Below are 15,140 nucleotides of genomic sequence, written 5' to 3'. Positions count from 1 at the left end.
ACACTAGACTTGGGGATACGAAGGTTCCCTAAATTATCCACGTCCTCAGGAATTTAAATTGACCCGAGGAGTCAGCATATATGCGTTCAAAACAAAGTAATGATTGGATAGCTTGCAAACCTTGTAAGGTTTGATCTAGCCCGTTCACTGTTAGGGAGCTAGCCTATAGAAGAATCTCCACTTACGCACAAAAACGTTAGTAGGGGCTGTTTGTTGTCACACTGATTCTAGTACTAAAACTTGGAGTAACCGAAATGCCCAGCAATAAAAGAAGGATAAAATACATTATAATACATCCATGATGTGGAATACTATGTAGCCATTAAAAAGATCAATTTATTAATTAATTAGGTCAACTTAGGCACACTGACATCAGAAGATGCCCAACGTATACTACTGATGACAAAAGGCAACTTACAGAAGACAGACTGTGGTTCAGTTATGTTCTCTACTAGCTTTCCAGGGCTTCTAGAGCAAATACCACAGCTTGACAGGCTGAAACAGCAACTGTGGAGGCTGGAAGTCCGAGATGAAGGTGTCGGCAGGGTGGGTTTCTTCTGAGGCCTGTCTCCTTGGCTTGTCTTCTTGTGTTTTTTCCTCTGTGTGTGTCTGAGTCCTAATCTCCCCTTATATGGACACCAGTCATACTGCATTAGGGCCCACTCTAAGGCCTCATTTTAATTTAATTACCACATTCTGAGGTACTGGGGTTAGAGCTTCAATACATGAATTTGGGGGGGATATAATTCAGCCCATAACATGCTCTTTATAAACTCTGTGTATCTATGGAGGATTTTCATTTTTAGTCTACATTTCTGAATTGCTAGAAATTTAATGAGCATAAATTCATGTATAATGTTAGATTAGCAATTCTCAACAAACTAATAGAACATTTTTGCAACTTTTTTATGTCTGAAATTACTTTCAAATAAGAGCTTTTTAAAAAGGATATTACAGTAAGGATGGAGCCACAGGCCTGGCCTTTAAAGGACATTTGGCGCAATGATCCTGCAGGGGTGGCCGCTGGCCTGGGGGCAGGAAGCAGGGATGACAGGGACAACACCGAATGCCGAATGCCGAGAACCTGAATCAGAAAGCCAGCCAAAAACAAACCCAAAAGACAAAGGAGAACTGAGCAACTTTCAGGAAAAAAGAGGGGAGAAATCTCCGAATTTCCCTTTTCTCATGGGAGCTGTTTAAAAAGATCAGCAAATTACTCACACTTATTTAAATGGATGTGAAAACAATATACCATCTGACCTAATACTGACAAAATTCTACATTAAAAAGGGGGAGAGGGAAAGACATAACAAATCTATTGGATACACACAAAGAGTTCAGAAAAGATCTGTTTGGGGGGCAAACGTTCCACAGAATTCAGTTATAGAAAAATTCCAATAGCGTAATGAAGCAGTAAATAAGAAGAAAAATCAGATTAACAACAGAAAATAGAGACATACAGAACAGGGAGGGAATTACCAGAGAAAGCAATTTTTTAGTGCAAGCATAGAAGACAGGGACAGATACTCAAATATCACATTGTAAAGATAGAACAAACAGAACAAGATTGATAAGCACGAGTATAATTGAAGAAAGCTTTCAAAAAACATACAAAGACAGTTAAGGGTTGAGTTGCGTCCCCCAGCAAAAAGAAATGTCGAAGTTCTAACTCCTGGTACCGCAGAATGTGACCTTATTTGGAGACGGGTCATTGCAGATGACCGGGTTAAGATGAGGTCAGCAGAGTGGGCCCTAATCCAATGTGACTGTGTCCTTATAACAGGGGAAATTTGGACAGAGATCGGCACAGAGAGAAGACGATGTGAAGACATGGGGAGAATGCGATGCGCAGACAAGCATCGGAGGGATGCATCCACACACCAAGGAACGCCAAAGACCACGGCGAACTACCACAGCCAGCAAAAGGCAAGCAAAGATTCTCCTGCAGCTTTCAGAGGGAGCACGGCCAGCCGACACCTTGATTTCAGACTTCCGGCCTCCAGAACCGTGAGCGAACAGAGTCCTGCTGCTTTAAGTGAAAGCCAAACTGTGGTACCATGTGAATGGCAGCCCTAGGAAACTAATATAAATACAATGAGATTAGAAAATAAAAGAGTTTCTGGTTATTTCTTTACCAAAACATGAGACAATTTCAAGACTGTTTTCTTAAAAATTATTAATTTTGTTAGGATAAGAAAAATAAAAAAGCTTTAAACTATTTAATCTCATAAACTTGCATTTTTATGATAGCAGTAACGCCATTGTAAAAAAATTTTAATAAAGGAAAGCATGAAGAGAAAAATAAGTCAGCCACATTTCCATAATGACCACCATGTTGGCACATTTCCTTCCAGGCTTTTTTCTATACAATATACATGCAACACACACACACTCACACATATAATTTTATGACCTGAAGTGCCTTTTGAATTTTTATTCCCACTTTCTTCTCCCCAAACAACTCATAAGAAATAATCCTTATGGATAAAAAGTTATATAAACACTTTTCTTGCCAATATAATCATTCAAGTGGATGTTATATAATATTTAGCTATTTAGGTATGAGGGCACTTAGGTTGTTTCCAATTGATGGTTACTATAAACAACTCCACAAGGAAGGCCTCTGTGCAAGAACTCTCAATCCACATCTCAGGTATTTTCTTAGATTCCTGCAAATGGGCGAAAAACATAAGAACATTTTCCAACCTGATGGATCTTGCTTTCCAAAATAAGATGAGCTATTGATCAATTGAACAGGTTTCAAATAGATTCTGGTGGCTACTGGTGACCATGGCTATAGAAGAGCAGTCTTTCCTTACATTTGTGGGAACTTCCTTTTATTCTCAGAGGTTTTGCCACAATCCTTTCGAGGCAGAAATCGTTCAGGCCCAGCGAGGTGAGTAAGTGATGCTAGGTCAGTGCTGAAGCTGAGCTGAGGGCTACTATGCAGGGCAGGCAGAGCACGTAGCAGGGGAAAGGAAGGTGCCCTGGGCTGGCCTGGGAAGTACTCAAAAGGGGCAGGAGGCTGCAATGGGTTTGGGTGGCTGAGGGACCATGAGGGCCATCTCTCAGCACCAGACTCCAGGCCTTCCAGGCCCACACATTGCTGGGTTGTTAGAGTTAATATTTTATACATGAGCACCTTCCCGCCCCTCTCCATCCTTGGCAACCAGCCTGAACACCCTGCCCATCCAGGCCTGCCGTTAAAGCCATTCTCTGATCCTATTCAGCCATTTAGTCTTCAACATCCTCCCCTTCTCCCATTTCAGATGTTGAGTACTTCTGAGGAATGACAAGGTCCGGAATATGTCCATGAGGGCTGACAAAGCCCAATGGCCAAGACAGGCATTGGAGCTAAAGGCTTTGATCAATAAAATCTTGAAAGCTGGGGCATCAAATTATTTGGACAAGATAGTGGCAGGTTTTTCATTCCTATTTTTTGAATGAATATGGGATTTTGCAATATCACGGAACCAATCTTTCACACTGTGTTCTTCGAACAGCTACCATTTTGTTTTTTCCCAGTGGGAAGCTGGGAGTCAGGGATGGGGGGACCCTTGTCTCTCACTTAAAACTTTTTCTCTTCATACGACTATGGTCATTAAGGAAAACCAAAGTGAATGATTCCTAAATTCCTCACATTTCATGGTAAAGCACAAACACTTTAGAAAGAAAAAGATTGTGTCTTAAAATATCAATAGATGTAAGCCACAAAACCAAAAAAGTCCTCAACAGGACTAGAAAGAGTCCTCAATAATTTTGTCAATAATTTCTGTCAGATTGCAAAAAGATCCTGAGACCAAAAAGTTTGAAAACTGCTGTCTTAGTCACCACTTAGCCATGTGAAAAATCATACAGGGACAAAAATCCTATGATTGTAAAATTTTGATAAAGTCTTTAGGGACTGCCCCTCCCTTATTCAACATGTGAGGGTTCATACAAGTTCTAAAAAAATTAAAAACTACGAATGTGAAGTGGGAAAATCTAGTTATGATGCACTCTTCAGTCAACATCATTTATAAATGAGAAACCCCACAAACACGGTCACTGTGGGGAAATCTTCACCTGTAGCTTGCCCTTGACTAAACATGAAAGAACTCACCGGGAATCCTGTAAAGAAACCCTGCACATGCAGACAGCGTGGGAAAACCTGTAGCTCATCCCTCTCTCAAAATGAGAGAACACATTCCAGAAAGAAAAATCTGTAAGTGCACTAAATGCGGGAAAATTGTCAGCATCAAAAAAACCCATACTGGAGAGAAGCTATACTTCCGTAAAAGTAACCTGTGCAGAAAAGGCTTCAACCTGACACCCCGTTTTATTGGTAACAGAACTCACACAGGAGAATAGCCTTTCTTCACAAAGAACAAGGATTAATCTAACGAGGAATCACCAAATGGGAGAAGTTGCTTCTGAATGAATCTCACCAGAGTCAACAGTATTCAAAGGTATCAATAAATAAGGACAGTAATGAGGAAGGGTTGGTGAAAAGTGTTTTCAAAAGTCTGAACTGAACTAGAAAAATGCACATAACATTAAACATGGACACATATGCATTTCCATTATAATTTTGTTAACATTTTTAATCACTGAGTTATTGAATGCCTCCTCAGGGGCCTAGGCACCATGTTAAGGCTCTGGGGCCAGAAGTGTTTCTGAAGTGGATGTGTCTTGCAGCCTACATGTTTGACCGTGGACCCATTAGAATGGAATGAGACAAGCTGGGCTTTTTGGCAGGGGGTTGGGTGGGTGAGGTTGGGGGGGTGGATCAGATGGAAGATAACATATTTTACTACTTAAATCAGGTTACATGTGTGTACACAGCCTGCTATTATACAGTATGTCCAAAGAATCTTTCCATAACAATACAGACCCAGCTGCCTCATCCTAAGATTACAGATGTATTTTGTGCGGTAGAAATATTAAGCTACCAATGTTTAAAAGAATAATCTGAGCAAAGTTAATGACAGAGAAATGAGGCACAATGATCTCTTTACATTGATGCAAGAAAACAGTGAAGCCGCTAGACGCTTAATTGAAGGTTCTGCCAGTTACAGGATGATGTAGAAAGACCTACTTTTTAAAAAGTATGTTAGTATAAAGGTGCAGGTTATACCCAGCTTTGTCAGAAACAAACAGGAACTGATAGTTGAGGGCAAGGAAGGGTTGGTTTCTGAGACAACATGGCATGACAGAACTCTTCCTCCCACAACTATAGGATTAAATGTTGGCACAAAATCTAGATATTTTATGGTTGCCACATTGCTTCCCCCCCCAAATTTTAATTTATCATCTCTATTCAAGACTCATGTTATGCAAATATTGTTAACAGTAGAAAACATTTCATCAGCACTGACTTTAACATGTCGACAGCAGAGCTTCTGCACTGTCAAAACCGAAAGGCAGGAGTGGGGAGGAGGAGGGGAGGGCAAGCTGGATGGAAGGATAGAGGGCTAGAAGAATGCTAGCAGATTAAGCAGATTAAGAACGAAATTTCTAGAACAAGACATTTCCCTTCAAGTGGATTGGTAGGCCAACAAAGGAAATTCCCCAAACTCTTTTTTCAGCAAGTAATTCAGGAATGTCAATGCAAGTTTGACTTTCACTATGAAGAGGTTTTTTTTTTTTTAGAAAAAGAAAATACTGAGTTTCACCATCAGAAACTTTTTTACGTATCTTTATTCTTCAAACTTCATGTCAAGTTACAAATAAATAATCCATACCATGTAGCTATGTTGCTTCTTTAGGACATACACTTCCTCAAGCAGAAAACAGCAATAACCAAGATGACATTGAAAATGAACTCATGGTAAACACCCAATTGTAAGTATACTGAAAGGGTACATTACATTTCAGTGTGGTCCAGTATGTACACCGTTTAAAAGCAGATCCCCCTTCAAAACGCCACAGATGCACATAATCTTCCTACAAAAGAAAGAACCCACACGTCACAGATTGTTTTTAAGTTTTAAAGTTGTATCACAGGGAGTAATTGTTTAAAAACTATAAAATCTTGTGTATATTAGCAGCAAAAAGTTATTCCAAACTAACCTATTTTTAAACATTGCTGGAAAATCTGCAAGCTTTAGAGAACATCACGGATATCGAAGGCGTTACTCAGAAACACAGCAGTACTTAGAAAGTAGACACCACTTTTAGTTTTGTTCTGTTATCAGTAAAAACGTTAATGTAAGTTGAGGCTTAAAATCCCAGCAGGGGAAGGGGGGATGTAGGGAAAGGAGAGAAGTGGAGGCGGCCACCAATCCACGAGCTATCAACTGCTGAGCTTATTGGAACAGGAGAGGTTTAAGAATTCTTCACACAGCTTGCATTTCCAGAAAACAATAGTTCTTAGAAACCATTCTTTCAGGCTCCATGGTCGATTTTCGGATGCGTGGATCTAATATTTGTGCGTGCATTTAATATTTGAAATTCATGAAAGTTTTCCTCCCCAAGTATCTTCTGGTTAAACCAGTATTTCTTTTAACGGAATTACAGCTGTCTTGTGTTTTTCTTTTAAATCAACCAACTTTTTCTTTTTGAAAGGGTAATATTAAAAGATGCTATTTTTCAAGTGACTCAAGCTGGGTGGGTGAGAGAGTAATTTGTTTGAAGGGGATTCTACTTACTTCATTCCACATTCTGCTGTGGCATCTGACACCTGGCATCTGATATTTTAGTACCAAAAGGAACTATAAAAAATGAGCAGCATGGAACTAGATACAGATTAAACCAGCCTTATTAGGTGTTTCTGAAAAGAAACAACTTTTATTCTGAATCAGTGATAGGGTACATATTCATGATACTATTTGAAGTCACAATTATACTGATCTCTCCCCTTTGAAGCACTGAACTTTTTTGTAAATACAACTTTTCAAAAATCATTTGAAAGCAAACAATTATTCTAAAGATAAAGCATGAGTAACAAATTCTCTCCACCCACCCTGACTTTCATTTTTAGATCACAACATCCTGATAAAGAGGTTCCATTTAGTTTCCTTCACATTTTTACTTCTGCTTGGCAGTTTTTCCAAATTTTTCCAATTTTATGAAAATTTAAACTATGATGAGGAAAGCATTCAAAACATAATACAAATATACAAAAATACAAGAAAAGCTCAAAACAAAACACCATATTGTAATATCACCAAATATGACGTGTTTGTGACATGACCCAGAATCACAGGGCCCTGGGTCTTCAACACTCCCAACATCCTACACAGATCTACTTTCCTATCTTTCCTTTTTTTTTTTTTTTTTGCCTTTGATGCCCGAAGTAACTGAGAATCAGGAAAATAACTGATACGAAAAACATGGTACCTGTGATTTTTTTAAAGTCCTGATTTGAACACATCTTAACTAGTGCAATATTACTCTTGATAATGTTCAAATAACGAGAGACAAGCAACACATATGTAAAGACTATGTATCATACATAGCAATGTTTTTAGAACCACAAAGAATGCTCACACTGACACAAAAACCTGCAAATTAAATCTTAACTCACCTCATTACAAAGTTAATTAAAGTCCCATGTGTCTTAGTAAGAATGCTGTACTCAGAGCATTCTAAATTATTTCATGTTCTAGTGCAGAAAGGTTATGGGAGAAGGAAAAGGTAAGGTGCTTTTTTAATAAGCTACCAACAGACACTGATGCACACACACTCCCCACCCAAACCATCAAAAGAAATTCCTAATTTTGAAATGAGATATATGATTAAACGTCTAGACTAAAAGTAAGAGAGTGGGATAGAATAATTTTCCTTGACTAATGTGTCATAAATATACATATGGTCCAGGAAATAAAGAACAACTTTCTATCCTTTGTTTTTTAAATTGTACCCTAACTTTTAGAATTGCCTGGATATTCCCCTAGTTTCAGAAGCTAACGGGCAGACTGTGTACGCTGACGGGAAGCTATACAGACTCATTACCCAGTGCTGTGACTACACGCTGTGTTTTCTTCTTTACTATTAAATCATAACCCTCTATTGCTATTTTGTTTCATGCAGCACCAACCAAACTTCGATTTTTTCTAATAAAAAATAAATATATAAAGAAGACGATGTCAGGCATATATTCACAAGGTCTCAATTTCTTAAAACGTTAAGTATGGGTATATTTATTTCTCTCAAATGCTTACAAGACAATAATTACACAGCAACAAATCTTTTGTTCAACAATGATTTGATTGATAGGCATTTGAAATTTACATAATTCCACATCCATACCCTTGCATTTTTAAATACTGTAAGTAAAAAAGCCCCCCAAATAACCAATTCTTATATTTCCTATTTATCCCTCTATACATCCAAACTTTAAAAAGTTACAAACTGAACATTATACAGAACATATAAATCATGTTTAAAAACTTGAGGTTTTAAAATCACTGTTCCCCAGTATGATTCAGAAAGTCCTCATGCTGACAAGCGCAGTCCTAGGTGGGAAAGTGAACTGGAGGAGGGAAGAAAGAAGAGACAGACACAAGTTTGCTGTCTTAATATTTTACTAATCCTGTGGGTTAAAAATGGTGATGTCATGAGAAATAACAGTTTAGGTTTAATATGAGGAATGGAGTTCGCCTCACAGTCTGAGACATGCATTTCAAGTATTTCCCTATTTGATCTGAGCTCCCTGTAGCAAACTGATGCTGAAAGACAATAATTATTTTCTTCCATACATTCGCTCAATGTCCGCCTGGTAATGTGTTTTAAGCTCTTTGCGTTTCAGCTTGAAGGCATCTGTCACCAGACCAGTTTCAGGGGTCCACGGTTCAGGGCTCAAACGAATTTTTACTGGAATTTCAAACTTTTCCAGACTTGCTGAGATAGTAAAACAAACAAACAAAAAAGAAAACGTAAATGCAAAGGCATGAAAAATGTATAATTACAATTCTTAGCAAACAGTCTAACTTCCCCAGCCTTTGAGCATCCGTCAGAATGTACAACCAATGGCCCATGAAACTCACATCTAAGCAATCTATCCCTCAGAAACACTAGTATAAGTAAAAACACAGATATGCATGAGCACAGCAGCAAAAAACTGTTTAAAAAATCTACACATCCATCAATACAATGAATTAGATAAATTATGATATAAGCATAAAACAGAATACAATTCAGTCATCAGAAATGAGTTAGATCTATATGGGATGGGTGTGTAAAGAGATCTGTAATATATTGTTAGGTCAAAAAAAGGCAAGTTATTTTTTAATACCAGATAAACTTATCTGCATCTAGACGTGTAGGACGAGAAGGACACATACCAAACTGTAAAGCGTATACTTCTAGGGGCTAAGATCCAGGATTAAGGCAAGGGGAACACCACTTTTTACATTATATCTATCTGTTTTCTTTGAATTTATTATAAAGATCATAATCCCTTTAGAAACTAAAAAACAATAAAGTTTAAAGAGAACCTTCTAACTGAACCAGGACACTCACTGTGAGCTGTGAGGACAGAGTGTCTGCTCACTACTGTGTCCCCAACACACTGTCTGATACCCAGTGCACTCTCAATGATGGAGGGAGGGAGGGAAAAGAGGGAGATATCGTTTTAAGACACACATTTCCTTAGTAAGACTTATTTTTCCAGCATTCATTCAACAAATATCTATTGAAAAAGACTGTAAAGTGCTTTTACTAAACATTCTTTAAAAATACAAAAATGAATAGTTTCTGCTTTCAAGTGGTATAGACTCTAACAAGGGGAAACAGGTGAATACCTAGCCATAATTATATATATATTTTTTTAAAAAGTACTCAGTTAAAGGTATAAGTGCCTTGGGAGCAAAAGAGATATATTAACTCTAACTTGAAAAAATAAACATAGTAGAGATAACAAACAGTTTTAGTTCTTCAAAGATTAAAAGTACTTCAGGAGTGGTTTCCAGGAGGAAAAACCACTATGAGCACGGGCAGTCAGGCACGGACCACAGGACTCAAGGGACAGGGGAGTCTGGCACTACTGAGATGTGCGGGAAACTAAAAAAGCTAGCACGAAAAAGACCACGTAAATTTTTAAATTTCAAACTGCTCAACACTGCATGCCATGACCTGACTTAAAATTATGTTCACTGTATAGCAACATCATCTAAACCAGTGTTTTGGGAAAATAAACACAGCTACACCCATGGGACCAGCTGGAGAAATAAGGACTGCAATAATTTGAGTATTTCATCCTATTCTGTTATCGATATATTTGTATATACGTTCAATTTAGCAAATATTTTTGTTTTCTTCCCCCTTTTTCTCCTATCTAACATAATGTGTATTGATAAGTTAGCTTTATCTCATGGTATTTACGAAGTTACAGGATAGCAAAGGAGAAGAGCAAACATCACTCGTGGAGTTTGCGTCCTTTTGTGGGGAAGAGGCGAATGCATTTTCAGTTGTTTGCAGAACAGTTGTGTCATGTTAGCCTGAAGTCTGACTCTGCTATTGTCTTTACTTGGAAATTAACTATTAACTAAGATGTACATGGATGCCAAGCTGGCAAGGGGTGGACTGTGATGGTCAGTTCTATGTGTCAACTGGGCTGGGCTAGAGCTCCCAGTTATTCAGTTAAACACTAATCTAGGTGCAGCTTTGAAGGTATTTTGTAGAGGTGATTAAGTCTATAATCAGTTTCCTTTACATGAGGGAAATTATCCTAAATAATCTCAGTGGGCCTGCTTCAGGCAGCTGAAAGGCCTTGAGGACAGAGCTGAGGGCTCCTCACGCAAGAAGCAATCCCGCCTGTGGGCAGGAGCTCCAGCCCATACCTAAGAGTTCCCCTGACCCTTCAACAGGCTGTTCGCCTGCCTGGACCCAAACTACCATGGAAACCAATTCTTTACAATAAGTCTCTTAACATACACATATAGCCAACTGATTCTGGTTCTCAGGTGTAAACCTAATTTAGATTTTGCTTAAGAATAAATTTGGATCCATTTTTCACATCACATATAAAAAATTACCTCAAAAGGATTAAGGATCTAAATGTAAAAGCTAAAACTATACAAGTCTTAGAAGAAAACACAGGGGTATAACTTGGTGACTTGGATTAGGCAATGGTTTTTCAGATGTGACACCGAAGCACAAGCAACAAAAGAAAGAAACTGTGTTCTATCAAAAGTCAAACACAGCGGTGCAGCAGTTCAATTCAGCCGGCTCTGCTTCAGAAAACCAGAGTTCGTCAGTTCGAATCCCGGACACAGACCTACACATTGCTTATCAATCTATCCATGCTGTGGCAGGCATCCCACACATAAATAGAGGAAGATGGGAATAGATGTTAGCTCAGGGCCAGTCTTCCTCAGCAAAAAGAGGAGGAGTGGCAACAGATGTTAGCTCAGGGCTAATCGTCCTCAAATAAAACAAAACAAAACAAAACAAAACAAAAAAGCAAAACTGTCATGCTTCAAAGGATACCATCAAGAAAGTAACACAACCCACAGAATGGGAGAAAATATTTACAAATCTCCTATCTGATATTGAACTTGTATCTGGAATATACACAGAACTTATACAACTCAATAACAAAAAGACAAAAAAACCTAATTAAAAAGATGGGCAAAGGTTTGAGTGACATCAGCATCATGCTGGAGTGAGCTTATCCCTTAGTCTCTCCCCACTAAGAGACAAGGAAAAGGACATTCACACAACACAACAGACGTCTTAGACATCCACAGAGCCATATGCCTGAAGATGGACCACCCAGGAGGCAGTGGAAGGAGGTAAGGCGATCTCTCCCTCCCAAGCAGTAGTGATCTAGGGCATGGGACCTCGCCAGCAGCCGGCATGTGACACTGAGAGGAGAAGGGGAAAACGGCAGCCCACTGTGGGAATGACTGTGCTCATGGAGCTGCCCCGCAGCCTGTGAGAACACTCCACACCAAGGCAGCAAAGCAATCGCGGAGGTGTTCACATCAAGCTGAGCAGCCCAGGCCGGCAGAGAGAAGTGCAGAGTTGGGGCATGTGGGATCTGGCACGCCAACGACAGCGCCCCTCCCCTCACCACCTGGCACACCAGCTCAGCCAGTAGGCCAGAACAGGGATCCTCGCCAGAGCGCCTGCACATATGTGTGTAAAGCAGCAGCATCCAGTGGGCAAATGCAGACAGGCCCTGTCTTCAGAGCTTCCAACGGACAGGCACATCTGCCAGGGTGGCAGAGGGCTCAGGAAACCCCACTCCTGCTCCCCACTCAGTGGTGGCAGGTGGAATCTGTGACCAGACAGGACCACTATACGTTAGCAAAAGTCCACCTCATCTAATAGCATGAAGAGGTAGATTAACACTCCAGACCAGAAGGAAAATGACAAGAACCCAGAAATCTATCCTGAAGTCACAGAAATTTACAATTTAAATGAGAGAATTCAAACTAGCTATCATAAAAATATTCAACAAGTTACAAGAAAACTCAAAGACAGTTTAATGATCTCAGGAATAAAATTAATGAACAGAGGGAATTCTTCACAAAAGAGACTGAAACTATTAAAAAAAATCAGAAATGTTAAGAGATGAACAACACAATGAATGAGATAAAGGAAAATCTGGAGTCCTTAAAAAACAGAGCTGATATTATGGAGGAGAGAATCAGTAATTTACAGGACAGAAACAGAAATGTTGCAGATGGAGGAGAGAGAGCTAAGACTGAAAAGAAACAAAAAGATTCTCCGAGAAATATATGACTAAACTAGGAAATGCCACACAAGGATTATAGGTATTCCAGAGGGAGAAGTGAGGGAGAAAGGAACAAAAAGCTTGCTCAAAGAAGTAATAGCTGAGAACTTCCCAAACCTGAGAAAGGAGCTGGAAATACATATAAATGAAGCTAATAGAACTCCTAATTACATCGACGCAAAAAGACCTTCTCCAAGACATGTACCATTAAAATTGGCAAATGTCAACAAAAAAGAAAAAATATCAAGGGCAGCAAGGCAGAAGAAAACAACCTACAAAGGAACCCCTATTGGGCTTTCCGCAGATTTCACAGCAGAAACATTACAGGCTAGGAGAGAGTGGAATGAATAGATTCAAAATACTGAAAGACAAAAACTTTCAGCCAAGAATACTCCATCCAGTGAAAATATCCTTCCAATACAAGGCAGAAACAAACACTTTCCCAGATAAACAAAAGCTGAGGGAGTTCATCACAAGAGTCCCCCCTACATGAAGTGATTAAGAAGGACCTCATACCTGGGGTAAAAAAAAAAAGCAAAAAAGAAAGGGTTTACAAAGCCTTGAGCAAGGAGATAAACCAACAACTCCAGCAAAGTTCCAGAGCACAGAGTCAACTTAGAAAAATCAGTTGCATTTCTATAGTCTAATAACGAACTAACAGAACAAGAACTCAAGAATACAACCCCATTTAAAATTGCAACAAAAAGAATAAAATACCTAGGAATAAATTTAACCAAAGAGGTGAAAGACCTATACAATGAAAACTATAAGACATTATTGAAAGAAATCAATGATGACATAAAGAAATGGAAAGATAGTCCATGCACATGGATTGGAAGAATAAACATAGTTAAAATATCCATACTAGCCAAAGCAATCTACAGATTCAATGTAATCTTAACCAGAATCCCAATGACATTCTTCAGAACAAAGAATCCTAAAATTCATGAGGCAACAAAAGACTCCCAATAGCTAAAGCCATCCTGAGAAAAAAGAACAAAGCTGGAGGCATCACAATCCCTGACTTCAAAATATACTACAAAGCTTCAGTAATCAAAACAGCATGGTACTGGTACAAAAACACACACACAGATCAATGGAACTGAAATGAAAGCCCAGAAATAAAACCACACATCTACGGAGAGGTAATCTTCAACAAAGAAGCCAAGAAGATACAATGGAGAAAGGAAAGTCTCTTCAATAAATGGTGTTGGAAAATTGGACAGCCACATGCAAAAGAATGAAAGACTACTATCTTTCGCCATACAAAATTAACTTAAAATTGGTTAAAGACTTGAAGGTAAGACATAAAACCATAAAACTCCTAGAAGATATAGGCAGTACACTCTTTGACATCGGCCTTGGAACATCTTTTTGAATACCATGTCAACTTGGCCAAGGAAAACAAAAGAAAAAAATCAACAAATGGGACTATGTCAGACTAACAAGCTTCTACAAAGGAGAAAGGAAACCAGGAACAAAACAAAAAGACAACCAACCAACTGGGAGAAAATATTTGCAAATCATATATCCGACAGGGGGTTAATGTCCAAAATATATAAAGAACTCACACAATTCAACAACAAGAAAAACCAAACAACCCAATCAAAAAATGGGCAGAGGATACGAACAGCCATTTTTCCAAAGAAAATATACAGATGGCCAATAGGCACATGAAAAGATGTTCAGCATCACTAAACAATAGGGAAATGCAAATCAAAACTACACCTTAGATATCACCTTACACCCGTTAGAATGGCTATAATTACCAAGACAAAAAATAACAAATGCTGGAGAGGATGTGGAAAAAAGGGAACCCAAATACACTGCTGGAGGGAATGCAAACTGGTGCAGCCACCATGGAAAACAGTATGCAGATATCTCAAAATATTAAAAATAGAAATACCATATCACCCAGCTATCACATACTGGACATTTATCCAAAGAACTTGAAATCAACAATTCAAAGAGACTTATACACCCCAATGTTCACTGCAGTATTATTCACAATAGCCAAGATGTGAGAGCAACCCAAGTGCCCGCTGACTGATGACTGGATAAAGAAGATACGGTGTATATCTGTATCTATATCTATAGATATATATATACAATGGAATACTACTCAGCCACGAAAAAGGACAAAATTGCCCCACTTCCAACAACATGGATGGACTTTGAGGGTATTATGTTAAGCAAAATAAGCCAGAAAGAGACAAACACCACATGATTTCACTCATATGTGGAAAATAAACACACAGACAAAGAGAACAGATTAGTGGTTACCAGAAGGGAAGGAGAGTGGGGATTAGGGGGTGGGCATAAGGGGTAAAGAGGCACATGTGTATGGTGACTGACTAATAATAATGTACAAGTGAAATTTAAACAATGTTATCAACTATTATGACCTCAATAAAATAGTGATTAAAAAAAAATGGGCAAAGAATCTGAATACACATTTCTCCAGAGTAGATAGACA

General features: G+C 38.7%; 1 protein-coding gene across 3 annotated transcripts in view; it reads right to left on the bottom strand.

The window, feature by feature from the left end:
* Positions 1-8,095: 8,095 nt before the first annotated feature.
* The window catches only part of ACSL3 (acyl-CoA synthetase long chain family member 3), a 72,902-nt gene continuing 65,857 nt past the window's right edge, over positions 8,096-15,140 (bottom strand). For all 3 annotated transcript variants that reach the window (XM_023642422.2, XM_023642423.2, XM_070269338.1), the window contains one exon: positions 8,096-8,823. In XM_023642422.2, coding sequence (XP_023498190.1) covers positions 8,666-8,823 — 158 coding nt within the window. In that variant the 3' untranslated portion in view covers positions 8,096-8,665. The remainder of the gene's footprint in view (positions 8,824-15,140) is intronic.

This window comes from Equus caballus, chromosome 6 (genome assembly GCF_041296265.1).
Source record: "Equus caballus isolate H_3958 breed thoroughbred chromosome 6, TB-T2T, whole genome shotgun sequence".
In the NCBI taxonomy this organism is placed as follows: Eukaryota; Metazoa; Chordata; class Mammalia; order Perissodactyla; family Equidae; genus Equus; species Equus caballus.
The sequence above is the reverse complement of the archived record's forward strand: the minus strand, read 5'-3'. Positions and strand labels throughout refer to the sequence as shown.